Source organism: Antennarius striatus, chromosome 23, assembly GCF_040054535.1.
Source record: "Antennarius striatus isolate MH-2024 chromosome 23, ASM4005453v1, whole genome shotgun sequence".
Classification (NCBI taxonomy): domain Eukaryota; kingdom Metazoa; phylum Chordata; class Actinopteri; order Lophiiformes; family Antennariidae; genus Antennarius; species Antennarius striatus.
Window position 1 is genome coordinate 12,449,545 of NC_090798.1, and position 12,597 is coordinate 12,462,141.

General features: G+C 41.7%; 1 protein-coding gene across 1 annotated transcript; it reads left to right on the plus strand.

Annotated features, from left to right (window-relative positions):
* Positions 1-7,459: 7,459 nt before the first annotated feature.
* Positions 7,460-9,274, plus strand: LOC137590484 (fatty acid-binding protein, intestinal-like). The gene is made up of 4 exons (XM_068308120.1): positions 7,460-7,618; positions 8,015-8,187; positions 8,374-8,481; positions 8,590-9,274. The coding sequence occupies exons 1-4, from the start codon at positions 7,468-7,470 to the stop codon at positions 8,638-8,640; spliced, it is 483 nt and encodes a 160-aa protein (XP_068164221.1). The 5' UTR covers positions 7,460-7,467; the 3' UTR covers positions 8,641-9,274.
* The last annotated feature ends 3,323 nt before the right edge of the window (positions 9,275-12,597 follow it).

The following is a 12,597-nucleotide window of genomic DNA, read 5'->3' on the forward strand; positions in this document are numbered from 1 at the left end:
TCTCCTCCCCTCTCCGTTTTGAAGAAATGAGCAATGTCATGTGCAATAGCAGCGTTTCCTTCACGCTTCACTGCAATTGGCTGCAGATAAGGACCACCACCCACATTAGCACTCAGGTAATTATTTGGATTTCTGCAAGCAGGTGGTGATGGAGGCGCGGGGGGGAGCCCGTGATCAGACTCCAGAGTACCTCAAGATAATCATCAGTGAGTCGGAGACACGGCGACATCAGCCCCTGCACTGCTAACCGGTAGCCCCCATATCAACCAGTCATTACACAACATGCTGGATGGGGAAGGGGGGTATCTATAAAAACCAATGACCTGGTGAAAATACTGTGTGATACATGGGGTTATAGCACATATCAGCAAAACAATAAGGTGGTGAAGGTTGTATCAAATTAACAAAACAGGCTAAATCGTTAATTTAGTGTTTTATATTGAATTCTACAGTAATGCTAGTTGGTGCTCCACATCACATTGTATTGTATTGTGTTGTAATGTATTACAATCCATTACATCATACTGTACAGTATCGCATTGCATTTCTTGAATTGCATTGCATTGCACTGTACCGTATTGTATCATATCACAACATAAAGTATGGTACGGTGTTGCATCATACAGTATATCTTATCGTAAAAACATGTACTTCAGGTGAATTGACCAACTTCAAATTGCCCATTGTGTGTGTGCATGGTTGCCTGTCTGTGTGTGGCTCCTGGAGTTGTGCCACCAGTTAGCTGGAATAGGCTCCAGCATCCCACAACCCAAAACAGTTGATGCAGTGGTATAGAAAATGGATGAACAGATGAATCATTTTGTCATGTAACGCAATGTAACATAACGCAATGCAACGCAACGCAACGTAACGTAACTCAACATAATGTAATACAACATAACATAATGCAACGTATTGTAGCGCAACATAATGTAATGTAACGCAACGCAATGTAAACCAATGCAATGCAACGTAACGCAAAGTAACGCAACGTAAGGTAACACAACATAATGTAATGTAATGCAATGTAATGTAACGTAACACAACATAACGTAACTCAACATAACGTAACTCAACATAACGTAACACAACGTAGCGCAACATAATACAATTCAACGCAACGTAACATATAGTATGGAATGATGTGGCATATCATATTGTATTGTATTGTATATCGTATCGTACTGTACTGTAACACTACGCTACGCACCATAACGCAGCATAAGGTAGGGCATGGTATACTATTGTATCGCATCGTATTTTATCTCTTTTTTTATTGGGACATTGGACTTTAATCAACACATCAACTGGAGGATCAATGTAAATATTCTGGAGTTAGCATTAGCATAGTTGCTAATTCACATCTGTTGTCCAAAGGCAAGTCAAAAACATACAAGCAATATACAATTAGATAAAAGTTACAGACAAAAAATAAGTTCACATTCACAATAAGCATCATATCGTACATAGTGTTGTATACTGTACTGTATTGTATTGTATATTGTATCGTGTATTGTATCGTTTCCTATCATATTATCTTGGATTGCTGAGATGCAACACTAGAATCCCAAACCATACAACGATCACAAATAATAATAAAATAGTAAAAGCATAATAAAGACATTTTAACTTCGTAAAAAACCTTTAATTTTACAAGAAACGTTATGATGTATTTGAAACTCTGATTGGATATTCAAACTATCTGACTGTGCACCGGCTGCCAATGCAAAGTCACTTTATCGAGCTTGTCCATTAAACTTCATGACAGCTTGCGCTGCTGCGACACGTCTGCAGATGCTTTACATACGTGACAAATCCATCTCCATCCTAATCAGCTCATCTCCTCTCTCGCTGTCTCTCCGGCTGTTGCTGCCTTTTGTATGGAGGTTTCAAGTCATCGCAGATAAGGAACATTTTCACACTGTTAATCAGATCGTCTTGACAATCTGCTCCCCTGCAACATGCGTACTTCAGCGTGGTGTTTACCTGCGAGACATTTGCCTCAGATCTAATCCCCTTAAGCTCTCCAGTCCACTGGGCAGATAGGAGTCTGGCAGCAGTGGATGAGTTACTTCACAAAGATTATGACTCTAGGATGGAATTTTGGAGCTGGAGAAGAACAGGGATCAGTAAACTTGGAGTTGATTTCACAAAGTCGCATCCCAGTCGATTTCTGCTATTCATTTTCCGTGAAACTCATTTTATATCAAGCTCGCTTTAGATTAATGGACGATAACGAAAAACTCATCGACACAGACTGGATCACATCAAAGTAAATCAGCAGAGCTGTAGTATCAGTACATTATTGACCGCGTTGATCAATTTTACAACAATAACAGCAAGAAAACTAATCAGAAGGATGGTTTTGTGTTTGCAGTGGAAGCAAAAAAAAAAGGGGAATCTTCAGTTCTGTTGGGATGAATGAAAATGGCTCCTTTGGTGCACCAGTCCTCCCATTCGCCTGCAGTCATTAATTACATCTAATCAACACCGCAGGGAAAAGTTATTGTCAAGACTAATTAACCAAAATTGAGCTTCTGTAACAGGAAACAAATGAACAACAACAGTTAAATGCAGCAGCTCTGCTTTACTCTTTATGGCTCCTTCAGTCTCATTGGGAGAGATTTTTGGAACCAACACAATAATATCAGAACCGATCTGGAATACATTTCACAGTGATGGGCTTGGATTGTTTTTTGCATGGAAAAAAATACATGCAAATTTGCGGCCAAGGCAGTAAAAAATCATATTGCACACAAACAGACGTTCACGCTTGCATCATTTGGCCCATTGTGAGCACCTTGCAGGCTTCCTCCAACCTTCAGGCCTCAGAGGTCATGAGAAATGTTAACTTAATCCTTCCTTCATCCCCACACTACTTCTGAGAGTCAAAGCAAGGGAACCAAAAAAAAAAAAGGAACCTTTGTTTCTCCCACGGCGCTGCAAACAAAAGGGGTTTGGATTGGGGGGAAAAAAGCGAACACACTCACCACCTGCAATTAAGAGCTTAAAGAGTTCGTCCTCGCAGCACAAAAACCCTCAGCGGCCGAGGAGAGGAAACGTCAAGATTAGGTGGGACGGGCCACGAGGGTATTAGAGAAGGTGGTGAGAATGTAGGCGTTTGTCACAGAATATTACTTACAGGATGCGAGATGACAGTTCATCTAAGAAGACTAATTGTTGGGGATTTGATAACTAGTGGCTATTGATGACAATTAAGCACTTGAACAACTTGGGTTGGAGGTTTGCTCGGCGGTCACACGCATCGCGAACAAACCAGCGTTTGTTCATCCATACGAAAACGAGGTACTTTAATACGAGAACATCTGCTGAGGAAGAGAAGGTGTTAAATCGTCCCGAGAAACACACAAAAAAAAAAAAAAAAAAAAACCGTTGATGGCAGTCGTTCCAAAAACAGTAAATCTTGAAGAGCGTGACCCAGAAAGTTGTAAAGTTCCATAAAGTTTGCAGAAAATGACGGCTTCATTAGAACGGAATTGGGTCAAATGCACTGATTACGAATTAAAATCAGAAAAGTGACATTTGATCATTGTAATTAGCGTCTCTTCAATCAACGCTCAAGAGCCGGAATCAGGCTTCGTGTTTACTTTTATGGCTCAACACCGCCAATCATTTGACAGTAGCCTTCATCTGCTAGAACCAAGATGAGCTGTTGGAAGTCAGGATCCTTTCTGTACATTTTTTTTTTTTTTAAAAGTCCCATATAGAAAAATGTAGCCTCCATCTGAACTCTTTTCGTTTTTATGCTGGATTTTATCATTGAAGACACGTTGCTGCCTCCGTACCCCAGATGATAGATTCTCTCAGCTTCATTACCACAAAAAAAAAATATCACGTAACTCACCATCTTATATTATAGGTCTCCAAAGTGACTCACGCAATAGGAAATGGCCTTAATTCATCAAATATTTGCTGCTCTGAACTTCCACAGAGAACATAATTATCCAATGTTTCATGAACAGGAATTCATTACATTAGTTTTACTCTTACTGCCCTGCATTTCTGTTTTTTTATCCCTTTATTATATCTTTCTTGAGCTCCCCGCTGGCCTCTCCTCTAGCACCACCACCAGGACAAACTATACTAAACATCTGATTCCATTTTCATGGGATGTTTCTGTTTCCTGAGCTGGAAAGCATGGGGGGAAGGGGGGGTGAAGAGGGAGATGAGCAGAAAAAGTAAGATGAAGATGAATATGGGAGTGTTTTAACATGTGGGGTAAAAGAAGTTAAATAAAGAACTAATTTGAATCATTTCACTCCGAACTTCTTCCAAGCTGACTGCACACTTTCTCTCATTCGACTGCATGAATCGTTATATTTATATTGAAACTTCCCACTCAGTGGAAACTCACATTCAGCCTGATGCTGGTCACTCTGTCCTAATATTGATCAATTATCCTATTTCCCCTCAGAAACAGTTCCTGTTTGCAGATGTCGCCTCCTCACCACTCGTTCGCTCTCCTGTCTGAATGCTAACCTCAACTGTCTGAGGCTCATTTGGAATTCATATAATGCCTCATCGCTGAGCTTCGATACTATCGACTCTCACTGCACCAGAGGGATGTATTTAAGGCTGGACAGTGTTATTTTATTTTACAGTATGCTCACAAAATCTGGATTTTTTTTCTGCACTGGTTTTTAATCTTAATTTAAAAGCATCGGAAATTACAGATTCCAGCCAAACCAGATACAAAATAAGAATTACTTCCACATTAAAACTGTTGTTAAATTCATCTCAATCTAAAATTAGCTGACTGACAGTTTTGCATTGATCGTTGTGATTTTGATAGCGGAAGTGCAGTTACCATATTGTCCACTAGATGGCGCGCTACGCCAGTGAGGATCGTGAATCTAAAGAGGGAGACAAACATCTGATTATTGATGAAAACGTTTCCTTTGGGCACTAAAATGTGAAATTTAAACAAGAAGGTTGTTTTTTTGTATTTCTTTGTATTTTGTTCAGTTATTGTCTTTTAATTATTTATGTAAAAATAAAGTGTTTTAAAGAGATTAGAGTGGTGTGTTCCTGCTGCAGTGAACGTCAGGAGGAGGTAGTTTATGTGTAATTTGACTTAAAACTAATTACTTGCAGTCTGTCCATAAATTACCATGAAACAGTTTACAGGGCCATAAAAACACTAAACCATAAAGTTAAACCATCAACTGTTGTTTCGTTTAAAAGGCACTAAAGCCCATTTTCTCACCAATTAAATATTCCGTCAGAGGAATTATTTCTTGTTTTGTGTTCACATATCTCACTGGTTTGACTCCAGTTCCCATCAGACACCTATAATAATCGATTATAGCAAATGGATAGATGGATTTCCTACATTTTCCAGAGTATGAAAGTCTCTTGTGACGCATGTATGTCTAATTATATTATACAACACGCTTATCGTGCAGGAATATGACGCAACGTCGTCACAGATAACGTAGTGAATATGGTCGGGGGTGATTCCGTCTACCTGTGTTCCAGATAAGGTCAGATATCTACACTTGAATGTGGTTCTACGGGGAGTCAAAGTGCAAACTGGTTATTGACAGCAGTAAACGGCAGACCAGGTGGATATCTTTACTTATGGGTGACACCATTGGTGTATTGTCCCAATCTGCTGCTCTAATGCTGTAACTGGAAGTGGAATCTTGTGCAGACGGAGTGTGAACAATGTCCTCAGTATCCCCTCATTGTCCAGCGCTGAGTACACAGATTTCCCCTCAAGAATGCAGCTACAGTGGCCTCATTGTCTGAGGACACAAGCTGAATAACAAGTACTCTGGTGCTGAAAAGGACAATACCAGCGTTGTGTTTATAATTTAACCAGCGTTATCCCTTTTTATTACAAATCAGCATCGGAGGTGGGGGAGTATCTCAGGACAAAAATGTTAGGAATGAATTTAAATTATCTACTCAGGTCTCTAAGAAATGTGCATGTGTGAGATGTACGTTACCTGTCTATTTTATTCTAGAAACAGGCTCCTTTCTTTGGTAGATGCTTTTAATTTGTTAAATTATTGTCGCATGAAAGATAAAAGATATGCAAGAGTCTTGACCATGAAGAAGAAAAGAAATGATGTCATCAAAGAATATATAATGTAAAAATATTCTCTGCGTGTTTCTAATTGTTCAAATTTAATATAATGAGGTTTAGTTTCAGGATCAAGTTTAGATTCAGGTTCAGTTTAGATTCAGGTTAGGTTGAGGGTTAGGTTAGGTTTAGATTCAGATACAGGTTCATATATAAACCCAGGTTCAGATTCAAATTGATGTTCAGGTTTTGATTCAAGTTCAGGGATAAGTTTAAGTTTAGATTTAAGTTTCAGTTCATGTTTGGTGCAGGTCAACGTTTAAGTTCAGGTCCGGTTTTAGGCGTAGGTTCAGGTTCAGGTTCAGGTTCAGGTTTAGGTTTACGTCCAGGTCCAGGTCCAGCTTTAGCTTTAGCTTTAGGTTTCGATTTAGGTTTTAAGTTCAGGTCCATCTTTCTCCATTCTTACTGGACTTCATTCTGAACCTGGACTCTTTCACTTTACCTGGAATAAAGAAGCCAAAGCAACATTTTTACTCATATTTCTTTTCCAGAGCAGATTTAATTTTAGTCTTCTGGTTTCTTTTTAGTTTCAATAATTTACGTTTGAAATTAAACCCCAACAGACTTCAGCTGTACTATCTGCATCAGCAGACTGAGAAACTGGAATCAAAAATGAGCTTTCATGCCTGTTTATTCCTTTATGAAGTATGAAAACGGCTCTGAATGACATTCCGATAGCTTATTCTCTTCCAACCAGAGCCGATCAATCTCCTTGACAAAAGGTCAGACGCCTCCCAGTGGTGAAGATCATGTGACTCTGCTCAACGCCCCAGAGAAGGCTTGTAACCAGTCACCAGGCTGGGGTGGATTATTCTTTTAAATCAGTTTGATTGGAAATAACTTTAAAAAAGTGATGCAGACTTCAGACTGAAAGACGAATTCCTGCTGAAAGTTTCTCGTCTTTCCATTCCTTTCTTTTCTCTCTGGGACACACAACTCTTTGTTGGCATCCCGATCCAAGTTCTCACTGTCAAACAGTCTGCAGCAACAATGGTTTACAACTCATTCTCATGCCAGGCACAAACAGGGCAGCCCAAGAAAAAAAAAATGAAAGGGGGCCAGAATGGGTGCTCGGGTGGAAAGCCCACCCTTTCTCTCCCTGTTCCAGAACAATGGAGCAGTGTTTAGCTGTGCCAGATTCGCCGGGCGAAGTTGGCCTCCGGTTCTTTATGAGTGCATCGTGGAGGTCGAGCAGCGATCGCCCCACATTTGACACTCTTTAAACGGCCACATCATCAGACGGATTATCAGCGAGATAAAGAAGAGCGGCTCCCATGCCAACTAGGGGGAGGAGAAAGAGCGAGTGGGCCGAGGTGGTGGTGGGGGTTTGGGGGTGGGGAGAAGGGGGGTGTATATAAATGGGGGCTGATGGGTATTCCCAATCCCACGGTCTGTCAGCGCTTCATCACCAGCTGCCTTCAACCCCGCGAGCCTCTGCAGCCATGACGTTCAACGGAACCTGGAAGGTCGAAAGCAACGACAACTACGACAAGTTCATGGAGCAGATGGGTGAGTGCTGGGGGGCCAACCCTGAAGGGACCTGATGCCTCACCTGGTCTCCTAATCTGGTTTATGATGGGGAGGTGTGCAGAACCGGGTCACAGCTATCTGTAAAGATTGACATTTCTCTGTGGCGTTGATGTGTTTGTTGCTGCCAATCATTGCCAAGTCCGATCCTGGTCATGGTTTAACACAACAAATTAAGATTAAGGGTCGACTTTCAATACGTACACCTAAAAGCCTTTAATTTTTCTCAAAAACCGACAGTGCGCCTTATATATGACAAAAGTTTTAGAATAGGCCATTCATTGAAGGCGCGCCTTATAGTCCAGTGCGCCTTATAGTGCAGAAAATGTTGTAATCTACATTTATTGGCAGTCCAATCTATATTTATTGTCTTTTAAGGCATTAATGTCATGAAGCGGAAGCTGGCGGAGCATGACAACCTGAAGATCACCATCGAGCAGACCGGGGACAAGTTCCACATCAAAGAGTCCAGCACCTTCCGCACCAAAGACATCGACTTCACCCTGGGCGTCCAGTTCGACTACAGCCTGGCCGACGGCACCGAAGTCTCAGTGAGTGTCTCTGAGGCCGATTCAGGGTCTGCTGGATCATTAGAATGCAGCAGGCGACGCTTAGGCTTTAGGAAACAGGTTGTCTTCCAAGAGAGACGAGCCGAGCTGAAGTCAACGCTGAAAAAAGTTTCCACATGAAAAAGAGCTTTAAAGCGCTTCAACCAGCGACTGTGTATTTTTAACCAGGGTGCGTGGGAGATGGAAGGTGACATGCTGAAAGGCAAATTCACCAGGAAAGACAACAACAAGGTCCTGACCACCACTAGAGCTCTGGTGGGAGGAGAGCTGGTACAGGTCAGCGGGTTCACATGCATCTCATCAATAACGTATGTTAATCTGTCTGGTTCCGATAAACGTCTCAATAACTCGACTGACCTCTCTCTCTCTCTGTGTCTCTGACAGACTTACCACTACGAGGGAGTGGATGCAAAAAGGATTTTCAAGAAGCAGTAACCCGGACTCGGAGGTTCATGTTTTATTTTCATATAGGTGACACGGTATAGATTTGTGGGTTGCTTTATTTTATTTTATTTTTTCACAAGATGAGGCAAAGTCAAGTGTATTCTTCTGGGACTTCATATACCTCAACATGTTGTTGTTATCCAGAGTTTCAAGGACGGACTAGTTGACTACAGTATTTCTTTTTTCGGCTCAGAATTTGAAAAAATACATCAAATATGTAGTATTTGCCTCCTTAATGTGTCTGTAAAATGCAAAAAAGCAGAAAACAATGTCCTGTTCATTCATAAATACCAGAACATTTTGTTAAGGCGTGTCTGGATAATCTGATGTGCATTGTTTCCAGAAATATTTGCCATGGTGGTGAATTTTTTAAATGTTATTGAATTTTTTTAAGGAAATCTTTTTTGAACTGGACTGGAGGCAGAAATTGTACATTTAAAAATCTTGATTTTAAAAAAGTTTCGAGATGACCCAAAGTTTACCTTAACTGTTTACTGCCTGAGAACAGCAGCATCCCACAGTAGATGTGATTGTGTGAAGACGACTACAGCAGCAACAGATGACATCTTGCACTAATGGTTCGTATGTATATTATAGTCAATAACAATAAAGACGGATTTCTGTCCCTCTGGAATCTGATTCGGTTTTTTTTAAGCAGCATATGTCCAGTTATAAACGCGTCGTTCCAATAGTCCAAATGAAGTCATGGTGTTCAAGCACAGAGATAATATTTTATGAGTATGATAAGTTTATAATTATGACGGGAAACAAGCCCCACCCCCAGACTGACTCCAGTCAGGTCACATGACGTCAGCAGGGTGATGTCATGTGCTGGCAATGAGTTGGAGAGGTTATCCCACACGATGGAGCTGAACAAAAGAAGGATCTTCCCATTTGGAGACGCGTGTGCTGACCAGATGTGGCCACCAGAGGGCGCCATACGCAAACCGTTAGTTCTAGATGCGCTAAATGAAAGCGTTAAAACCGTTTAATATCCCGACAAAGCCGGTTGGCAAATAAATGCTTTCACTCGTTTTTCGCCAAATGAGACAAATTATTAATTTACTATATTCACAAAGACATTGAGCATTTTTTAAAAATAGAACAGTTTTGATCACTCAGAGGTATTTTTATCCCAACAGACGTCTGGCTAAATCTGGACAGCCTGTCTGCCATCACTCAATCACACCCCCCCACCCAGAGAGAGATGAGTGACACCCTCTTTCATCCAGGTATGAAGTGATGCTAAAAAGCTTTGAAGGCTGGTTTTTACCCTTGAATCCCCAGCAGGGGTAAACTCCTCTGACTTCTCCCTGAATATTTTTGTTTTTTCATCCACTGTTCAAAGTGAATCTTGAATTTTTTTATTTTTTTAATTTAAAGGCTGTATTTGTGTCTTACATTAGTAACAGATTCCTTCTAGCCTACTGTTTTTTGTTTGGGTTTTTTTTCACCTTGAGTTTGAAGCTTATTTTTATAATTTTCAAATCATAAAAACATAGGAACCCTTTTAAGGAGACATATTTGAGGTTTTTATAGTCGAATTTTCCTATTTGATGCAAATTTTCACAGCATTTTAGAGGGAAATATTTACTCTTAAATCTCTAGAATAATTGCACGCATAGATGTTTCATTTCAGTCTGTTTTCGTTTTTATACTTTAATTGAGCAGCTTTAAACTTACTCATATCAATCATGAGATCCATGTATACAAAGACACCTCATAGATTTAACGGACTCGCCCGTTTTTCCAAAGCAAACGTGTTCATGTCTAAATGCAGACTGTAATGCACCATTACCACCACCGGGTGGTGCTGTCGAGCTCTTTTTCTTCTTCCTTGCTCGTTGAATGACGTCACCTTCAGTCAGGTTATCATGTGACACCCGCCCTCTTGCAGACAGACATCTGTATTATTTTTAGTGCTCATCTAAAATGATTAAAATTAATTTTTTTAAATAATCTCTGCTGTTATCTGGAATCAAAGCTTCAAGCAGAGACGACTGGATGAGAAACAGGAAGGTGGTGGGAGGCGGGCGGTGGTGGTGTGGGGGGGGGGGTCACTTTGGTGTTTTGATTGCTGTGAGACTGTGGGAGCAGGGGCCCACCCAAGGGAGACGAAGGCTATGGGTGAAAGAGGAGGAAGAGGAGGAGGAGGAAGAGTGAGGACAGAAAACACTCCACACCCTTACGCCACCCCCACCCCCCCCAACCCCCGCTGTGAAATCAAAATCATTCGCTCTGAAGACTTCAGGTGTCAGCGCTCTGGTTGGCTAATCCTTCCGAGAAGCCACAACCTCCTTTGGGCCAATCACGGTTCAGACCATGACTCGGCAGACTTTCACATGCACGCTGTTAAATGAGTCACTAGCGAGTCAGCGTCGCTTGTTGCTTCTCAAACGCCTCAGCGTTCACGTAACCCAACATGAGGGGATGATTTCATGGGAAAACAGAGCAGATTGTTCGCTGAGGTCATATCTTCTCTCTTTGTCTTCCCAGAGATCAATCCCCGGGGGGGGGGGGGGGGTGGGGGGGTTGGGGGATGAGTAATGGAGGGACGCTAACTAAAAAACGCTGAGCTCATTGGGTAGACAAATAGGCAGATATAAAGTCTGAAACCTCCGACGAGCATCCTCCTTCTCTCTATGAAAGGCCCAAAATAACTCCAATAAAGTATGAGAGAGTTAAATTACCACATTAAATATCACCTGCTAATGTCAGCATATTAGCAGCTTAGCATGCTACCGCTCTAAATTTAGTATTTTGGCTGGACGAGACCTTAATATCTGACTGCTCTCAGAGTTAGCCTGGAGATCTCTACCCCCTCGGTGACTATAAAGAAAAACAATATAACTTTTCAATAACGTGAAATAAACCACCGGTTGAATCGCACGCCATTCCTCCAGCTATTACTAAAACTTCTGACAAAGTCGCTGTTTCATTTAAGAGGGCAAAGGTCAAAGGATTTGGGATCCAAAGAACTCTTAACGGCAACGTGTGATAGCAAACTATTACACTAAGTAGTGGTTAATGTTTCACTGTGAGCCAATGGGGAAATTAAAATAAAATCCAGGCCCTGATGTCAGAGAAATGGATAAATCAGGAGATATTTTAATTAAAGTGGGTTTTTTTTTTTTTCTGTTAGAAGGAGAGAAATCAGATTTGAAGCGAGGATCCGTCAGATGAACCCCGGTTTAATGAGGACGAGTGAGAAGAGACGGAATCGCCTCTTTAATGGACTCGTAAAAATAGAGGAACGCCATTACTAAGTGTTGCAAGCATGAACCGAAATCATTACGCACCCTCGCCCCCACACGGGCGACACACAAGCACTTTAACCCCTTCTTTAGTCCGATCCGACACCGTGTGTGTGTGTGTGTGTGTGTGTGTGTGTGTGTGTGTGAGACACTCTTGCGTTGCCACCTGGTGTGACTGAGCAGACAGGGAGTGAAGACTGCAAAGCGAGAAGCTAAATTGGATGTGGCCCCTGTCACAAGGTAGGCGGGGGAGGGGGCGGGCAGGGTGGGGGCGGGGTCCCGGTACACAAACCACTTTATTGGATCCCACATCAGGATCCGACGGGCCCCACCTCCCCCGGGGGAATGTGAGGGAGGTGTGATCCGATGACAGGTGTGATAGTGGAAGAGGAAATTGAGCTCAGTGCAGGGGGGGGCGTCTTTGTGGGTAAAAAGGCAACAAGGACAAGCTGAGGAATTAGGATTTCACTGAATCTGCTTATTAAGGAAGGGGAAAAGTAATAAAATAAACCTTTTATTGTCCTCCAGCAACCATCCCGTTTTCCTCAACACTCCTTTCAACATTTTTATCGGCGTCTTGGTTTGTCAGAGAAACTGCTTCACGTATTTTCGTGTCTTTAGGGCGTTGGAAGTCAGCCTAGAGCCATGATTTATTTTAGTTGGTCTTTTATTTCATGTTGGGGGATTATATTTA

Coding starts and splice junctions, on each gene's coding strand:
- LOC137590484 (XM_068308120.1), top strand. CDS start 7,468: ATGGGGGCTGATGGGTATTCCCAATCCCACGGTCTGTCAGCGCTTCAT. Junction 8,188..8,373: donor CCGACGGCACCGAAGTCTCA/GTGAGTGTCTCT, acceptor ATTTTTAACCAG/GGTGCGTGGGAGATGGAAGG. Junction 8,482..8,589: donor TGGGAGGAGAGCTGGTACAG/GTCAGCGGGTTC, acceptor TGTCTCTGACAG/ACTTACCACTACGAGGGAGT.